Below are 7660 nucleotides of genomic sequence, written 5' to 3' on the forward strand. Positions count from 1 at the left end.
TCCAAATCCAAACCGAAAATGACTCCACTCCAGGTTGAAGTCGGGTTGTAAATGTATCCAAATCGGTTTGGAAACTGATTTTCTGCCCCAAATCCCACCAAACGGAGGTAGTCGGGGTCCCAGCCAGTCAGTCAATCAGTCTTCAAATCAATCAATCAATCAACTGACACATAAATTGGTGATGGATTGATTGTTAACGGCCGGAGCTGTGGCTGTCGGTTCGGTCCAACACTGAGAAGTTCAGCTGACTGTTCAAACAGTTCAGAAAAACAAAATGCCCTCACTTCCCCCTCCCCCATTCTTCCTCCCCATCCCCCCATCGGTCCATCAGTCCAGCCCGTCCTTCTCCTCCTCTCAGCTGCTTCCAGACATCAGGTTGATGGCTTGCTCCAGTTTGTGCCTCAGTTTGTGTTTGCGACAGTACCCATCTCGATCCAACGCCGTCAGGATCTGCAGCGACAGAGGACGGAAATCACATCAGACTTACACGGGTATGACATCGTTTAATCAATTCATCAAGATCACTGATCAATTAGACACATCGTTTGTTCCAGAGCTGATGATGGAAGTAGTTAAGGAGTGAGACCTCTCCCTTTTTTCAGCACCAAACGGACATTGGGCTACGATCCGGTCCTGACACGGAGGCCAGTTAGTGTTTAGTCTTTACTATCTTTTACTTCAGTTTCTCTTTCAAGTTCAACACAGAACGATGTTCGAGCTGCTTGAACAGAGACGGATGGAAAAGTATCAGCGAGCGGCGTCTTTAACCTCAACGCTCGACACAACGCCACGTCTCCCCCCGGGTGTTGTAGACGAGACCCCGCCCCCTCACCTCTTCCTTGTACTTGTTGATGTAGAAGTAGAGCTCACTGAGCGCGCTCAGTGTGTTGAATTCGTTGCCGTGGAGACGGGACTGTTCCACCAGGTAGGCGTCCATGTCCTGATCGCTGATGCTGGGCATCTTGGAGATATCCCTGTAGTACCTGCAGGACACGCACACACACACACACACACACACACACACACACACACACACACACACACACACACACACACACAGTAGTGTTTAACTTCTTACTTCTACCTCTGTGTAGCTTCCCATGTGTGACAGCGTAGCTGAAGCAACATTCACATAAACTTCTGAGATCGGGAGCGTACGACTTCCCCAGTTCTGCTTCTGACCACATCATCTGATTTATTCTGTATAAAAGGAACTCACACACAAATACACACACTTTGCAAATAAACTCATTCGAACCTACAAGCTGCCGTAAGAACCGTAAAGTTGATTGCAAATTGATTAGAGACATAAAAGCAGCTTGTGAGTTTGAATTAAATGTTTACATGCATGTGAGACAAAGTTTGAAGTTCTACATTTAGTGCAAGTAAAGAGACAAAAGAGTAAAAAAGAGTTTTAAAGTAAAAGTCTAAATAACCTGGGGGTAAAGAAAAGAGGAGGCTGTGAGACAAGTCAACTTATAAATGTTAGAGAATCAACTCATTACACTCGTACGCAGGGCTGCGACTAACGATTGTTTTTATTCTTGATTAATCTGTTATCGGTTATTTTCTCGATTTGGTCTATAAAATGTCACAAATGTTAAAACATTTCAATCAGTGTTTCGTCCTCAACTGTCTTGTTTTGTCAGAGATATTCAGTTTAATGTCACAGAGGAGGAAAGAAACCAGAAAATACTCACATTTAACGAGCAACAAAATAGTTGCTGATTAATTTAATAGTTGACAACTAATTGATTAATTGTTGCAGCTCTACTAGTTACTACTCAACACTGCTGTTGTTGTTGTTATGTTTTGCAGTATTTAAGCTAGTTAGCATGTTCGCTACCTCTCCACCCAACTCTTGTAGTTGGGGATGTCTTTAGCGTAGAGCAGCTTGTTGGACGGAGAGTCTTTGCCGAGCCGATGTTCGGACGTCGAGCAGGAGTCCATGAAGGTCTGAGCGACGACGGACAGGCAGGCGTCGGTGATGCTGCTCTTATGGATGTCGAACACAAACTGAGGATTTTTTATGACGTTCACCCAGAACCTGAGAGGAAGGCTGCAGACACAGAGAACAGACGTGTCACATCTTCAGACTGCTTTGTGCATGATTTCGTGATGAAGTCTTGATGCTTCTCTCACCAGTTGCTCTTCCAGGTGTGTCGGACATCCGGGTCGCTGATCTGCCGTTTGTCAGCCTGCTCGTCCAGGAAGTCGAACATGTATTTGATAGCCAATGGGAGAGCAGAGCCTCGGTGGGCGGTGCTAAACACCGTCTCGAACAGGTCGTCCACGAACTTCTGCAGCGTTCCCTGGTGGTGGGAGGACCAAAGCATGTGATAGAAATGTTTAGCAGCCATAACTCAAAAAACCTTGAACAAAAAATGCCTTTATGGATGAACTGTCCTTCAGCCCAACACTCTGGTCCACACTTAAATCCCTCGACAGTTACAGGATGGATCGTCAGGACGTGTGTTACCTTGGTAGCCAGCAGTCTGGTCAGGTAGATCTCAGAAACCATCTTGCTGCCTCGGTCTCCTTCTCTCTGATCGCTGTGCTCGTGATTCTTCACCAGGTGCCACAGTTTAGTTCCTGAGAGCAGAAGACACACAGACAGTAAAGTACACACAGTACACTATATACTACTCACAACTACTACAGCTGCTACTGCTACAGCACCTGTCTCCTGGTCCGGGGTGATCATTGGAGCTCTGGATCGTAGACTGTCTGGACTGCTGGACGTTCGAAGTAACGACTCTGAAGACACAAAGAGAGACGTCAGTAAGATTTAATGTGTGTGTGTGTGTGTGTGTGTGTGTGTGTGTGTGTGTGTGTGTGTCTGCGTACCGTATCTGCTCAGTGATCTGGTGAAGGTGAAGGAGTTGGCGATGTTGTAGGCAGAAACCTGCTTCTGGACCAGCGCCACCAGGGAGCCGTCCGTTACCTAGCAACACACAGCAACACATCCGTCAATCAGCCGACTAATTATCCATTCAGTCGATTCTTATCAGGTCCACGATCTGAATACGCTCCACATGTGTCACAGCCGGGCCTGATAAAGAACCAGGACTCGGTCAGGGAGCTCGGACTGAGGCTGACGCTGCAGGATCTGTCAGCGTCGTCACGTTTTGAGCTGCTTTAAAAAACAGTCTGACATCAGGAGGACGAGCGGCCGCAGCCTCGTGCAGACGCAGCGTTCAGTCGCTCCTTCAGATATTTTTCAGCTCCTGTTGCTGAAACGTGTTCGGCCCGTGACAGAAACAGTTTCATCAGCACTGGAGAAACAAAGAGCTGCTTTTGGATAAAGAGCAGCGGACTCACAGCCCACGATCCCTTCGACCATCCAACCCTCCTAACATCACTGATGCTCACACACAGCCTAAGATGATGGACGGTGTTTACCTGGTGTCCAAATGTGAAGATGAAATGTTACATCAGCATCTTGTTGCAGCTGTTTACAGTCACTACAGAATGAGTTCCTGGGTGTTTACATGTTATTACAGCCCTGTGTAGTGAAACGACACATCCTGCTTCCAGCTCCTTTCAGATAATCCCATCGGGGTGAAGGTTCAGAGTCTCCTGTGCACCGAGGTGCGTTTTTAAAAAAAATAATGTATCCCCAGTGCTCCTGCAGCTCAACAACAGCTAAAGATGAACCTGTGGCCTCACCGAGCTGAGCCAGCATATCGCACTTTATGTTCGGTATTAATTAGAAGATTTGCTGCACGTAGTGTTTTTTCTTTATGTTCGTTAGATGTTCTCATGGAACAGAAGACGTTAATTGTCCAGCTGGAGCAGAAACAAGACACATGAGTAAAACAGATCTCTCAACATCACGCTCACAGAGTCCAGCTGACACGCTCATATTAAGTTTACGGTGATTGGTCGACTACATTAATTGCATTTGGGATTAACGAGCCCCTGTAGATATTTTTCTGCACTGTGTTTATATTTACTGTATGTATTTTTATGCGAGCCATGCACTGGCAAAATAGAGTTTCATTATTTCATGCGTTAATGGACAATAAAGTTTTTGAATCTTGGATTCTTGAACCCTGAACCTGGATCAGGACCGGTCTGCAGCCGGGACTTTAGAAATACTGATGTCATTCTTTAAACTTTATTTTCTGTGAACTTGATTCAAAACTTTACTGTTAAAAACAGAAATATACCTGATCTGTACTCTGAAGAGGTAAATACAGATTCATGACCAACAGGATTAAACACTGGAGACATTAGTTCAGATGATTGATCACCAAGTTTACGCCTTAAAAACTGACTGTGGTGTGTGTGTGTGTGTGTGTGTGTGTGTGTGTGTGTGTGTGTGTGTGTGTGTGTGTGTACCTGGTAGTGTGCCAGTGTGTTCAGCCTCTTCCAGTCGCTCTCGATCTTGGTGGTCACGTCTTCGTCCTGCAGGATGATCCGGGTCAGTCGGCCCTGACGCCACTCTGACAACACAAACACAAAGAGGCGCTCAGCCTGTTTCTCAGCTGCACTCTGTGTACTGAGAATAAGCTAATATTAGCATGCTAACATGCTAAACTAAGATAGCAAACACTACAGCTGCTAATTACATGTAGCATGTTAGCATCGTCACTGTGAGCTGTAGACTCCTCCACACCAACAACCATCACTGTATTAAACTATGAGACTCAGGATGCGTCCACGCTGAGATACAGCGTTTCATTTACAGCCTAACTAATGTTATATAATCGTCAGTAAAATGTAAAAACATCCAAGACTGAGTTAATACATCAGACTGTCTGAAATGTCTTTAATTCCATTAATCAGATTACATAACAGAGGTCGACTACAGTTAGAAAATGGTGTCACAATCAGTCCTGCTGCATTATTTTAATGTCTAATTGATGTAAATCTGTAAACTCAGATTATTCTGAATGTCAGTTTTCTATCGTTCATCAAGTCGCTCGCTGATCGTACGGTTTCGTTCACTGTCGTCTTTACGTTGACCGGAGGAACAACAAGAACTTTTTACTGCGTTTGCACCACAAGAACCGAACGATCGCAGTTACTGGAAACTGTGTTGAGGGACTTTTTCAGCTCCAACGTCAGAGTAGCTCTGAAGCACCAGAGGTGCTTTGACTGACGGACGCCATTTTTAAAAACCCGTCAGCTGCTTGAACACAAAAACAAACGACAGCTTGTAAAGAAAAAGCCAGCTGACTTCAGGGTTTCTATTGGTGGAGCGACTGCTAACAGAAGAAACACCCCTGAAGATGTTTTAGTTCCTGCAGGACGCCACAGTTCATCTGAGGGCGTCTCCAGAACTGTCAGGTGATTTGAAAAAGTTGGAGATAAATAAAACCAGAATGTGGTCACTTCCAAACCACCCGTGTTCACCGAGTCCATGAAGTGATCGCCGTGGTGAACACCTGTGGCTCTGACAGCACAGACGCTGTAGCAGCAGCAGACTGAACGACTTGATGCTTCAGTCGAGCTCACACACTGCCGACGTCTTCATTAACTGATGAGCTCATAATGCTCTCACACACTGTAGTATATTTAGATTAATCCGCCGCTGAAAATAGTCCCCGACACAGTCACTGTGCAGCCTGACAGAGTCGTGTGTGTGATGTGAACAGTTACCGAGGTCCATGTCGTCGGCCTGAGGTCTCTGAGAGAACGGGATCCCTTTATAGACGGCGTCCAGCAGCTTGTCTTTGACCTGAGTCACTGTGTCGCAGTTCAACACCTTCACCGGCACCTCCGTCCCTGCCTCGCCCTCCGGAGGGATACACATCAGAGTCTGAGAGAGAGAGAGAGAGAGAGAGAGAGAGAGACAGAATTAATGTAAATCAATCTTGGTGTTGTGTTTGTGTTGTTACTTGTTGTGTTCTGTCCGAGTGTTTGGACGAGTTGTGTTTTGATGCTTTGGCAACATTGTTGTTAAACTTTCATGCCAATAAAGCTCCTTTGAACTGAATTGAATTGAACTGAACTGAGAGTCATCTGTCTGAACTTGATTACACTGTGTGTCAATGTGTGTGTGTCAATGTGTGTGTGTGTGTGTGTGTGTGTGTTGTCTGCCATGACACAACCAAACCAGGAAGAGGCATAATTTTCCCCGGTCACTATCCTCAGTGGAATAAAGAAACCGAGGCGAACCAAGAGTGAACGGACGGACGACCTCCACAAAATGTTTCTTCTTTCATAAATTGAGTGTAAATGGTGAAATCAGTGTAAACAGTGGGTTCAAACAGCTGCTAAATGTTGGCAGGTCAGACTTTAGCACTTTAGACACAGAAGCAGACAGGCTGGTGCAGCCATGCTGCCACAAACTGACACTTTTTACAAGGAAACACACAACTTACTGTTTTCATTTAATGCTGAATTTACAAGAAGGAGACAATGATTCAGAATCTGTCAGAGACAGAGTTTCACTACGTTATAAAGTTTGTTTAACTCAACAACTCTTAAATCACCACATTTGTTAAGGGAGTCTGGTGATGATGTGTTACTGGTTCAGTGGTTGGATCAGTTCAAACAGCTGCAGGTTCACAGAGACCAAACATGTCATTTACACTACTGTGTGTGTGTGTGTGTGTGTGTGTGTGTGTGTGTGTGTGTGTGTGTGTGTGTGTATTACCAGCTGTTTGTAGTCGATCTGCTGTCTGATGAGTTTGTCTTCGCTCAGAGAGTAGCGAGCTTCTCCGGTGATGGCGTCGATCGGCCCTTTCTCCATCTGCTGCTTTATGGCACAGTACAGCATGAAGAGAGGCTCACCTGCACACTCCTGACAGACAGACAGGTAGACAGACAGACAGGCAGAGAGACAGAGAGACAGACAGACAGACAGTCAGTCCTCCAGGTCAGATCTGAATCCTTCATTAACACAGTTTAATCCTGAAAACTCATCAGCAGCAGGATTTAACCAATCCCCTTCATTTCCCATGAATAAATCAACAGCAGCCCTGATCTGATTGGTCACAGTCAGACTGAAGAGGAAGAGCTTAACGAGGTCATTTAGAGCGACGAGGAAGGAAGGAATGAAGGAGGGATGATGAGGTTACCTTGAGGAATCGATGCAGCAGGAAGGTGAACCAGTTTGTCAGCATCTTCTCAGCGACAGACTCCGTCCTGAACACACACACACACACACACACACACACACACACACACACACACACCACAGGGGTTGAAGGTCAGAGGTCAGGTGTTTGTCCTGCTGAGTTCAGTCCAGGTTATTCTGGTCTCTATCTGTGGACGTACTGACCTCCTCAGCAGCAGTTTGGGATGGTTCCTGTTCTCCAGGTTCTTCTCGATCAGGTCGGCCAGCAGCTGTTTTAACACCACAGTAGCGTACTCCATACGACCCTGAAGACACAGGTGTTAGAGGACTCATGTTTACCTGCTGTCAGCCAGCTGATAACACCTGCACACATGTGAAACAGCTACAGCAGGTCGCAGAGTCAAACCTCTTCTGTTTTAATTAGTTTATGATGAAAAACATTCTTCGTTACGGACGATTATATCAGTTTAACAGTCTGAGTGAAAAGCTGTGTGTTTATCTTTAATGACAGCATGCACTTCAGCTGCATGGACTCCACAAGTTGTGTAAAACCTGCTGAAATAACTATTTTCCCTTGTAACTCGACTGTCAGATGAACCTGGGATCTTCAATCAGAACCATTTAAATCAG

The 7660-nt window shown here is 45.6% G+C and overlaps 1 protein-coding gene across 1 annotated transcript in view; it reads right to left on the bottom strand.

Annotated features, from left to right (window-relative positions):
* Window positions 1–354: 354 nt before the first annotated feature.
* plxna3 (plexin A3) overlaps window positions 355–7660 on the bottom strand; it is a 102508-nt gene continuing 95202 nt past the window's right edge. Inside the window, exons 27-38 of the mRNA XM_073470813.1 lie at window positions 7235–7335; window positions 7032–7098; window positions 6608–6754; window positions 5608–5767; window positions 4345–4448; window positions 2848–2944; window positions 2680–2757; window positions 2480–2592; window positions 2143–2312; window positions 1847–2059; window positions 833–983; window positions 355–450 (exon numbers count right to left, since the gene is read on the bottom strand). Of these exons, the coding sequence (XP_073326914.1) occupies window positions 355–450; window positions 833–983; window positions 1847–2059; window positions 2143–2312; window positions 2480–2592; window positions 2680–2757; window positions 2848–2944; window positions 4345–4448; window positions 5608–5767; window positions 6608–6754; window positions 7032–7098; window positions 7235–7335 (1497 nt within the window). The remainder of the gene's footprint in view (window positions 451–832; window positions 984–1846; window positions 2060–2142; window positions 2313–2479; window positions 2593–2679; window positions 2758–2847; window positions 2945–4344; window positions 4449–5607; window positions 5768–6607; window positions 6755–7031; window positions 7099–7234; window positions 7336–7660) is intronic.

The sequence above is a fragment of the Pagrus major genome, chromosome 7 (genome assembly GCF_040436345.1).
Source record: "Pagrus major chromosome 7, Pma_NU_1.0".
NCBI lineage: Eukaryota > Metazoa > Chordata > Actinopteri > Spariformes > Sparidae > Pagrus > Pagrus major.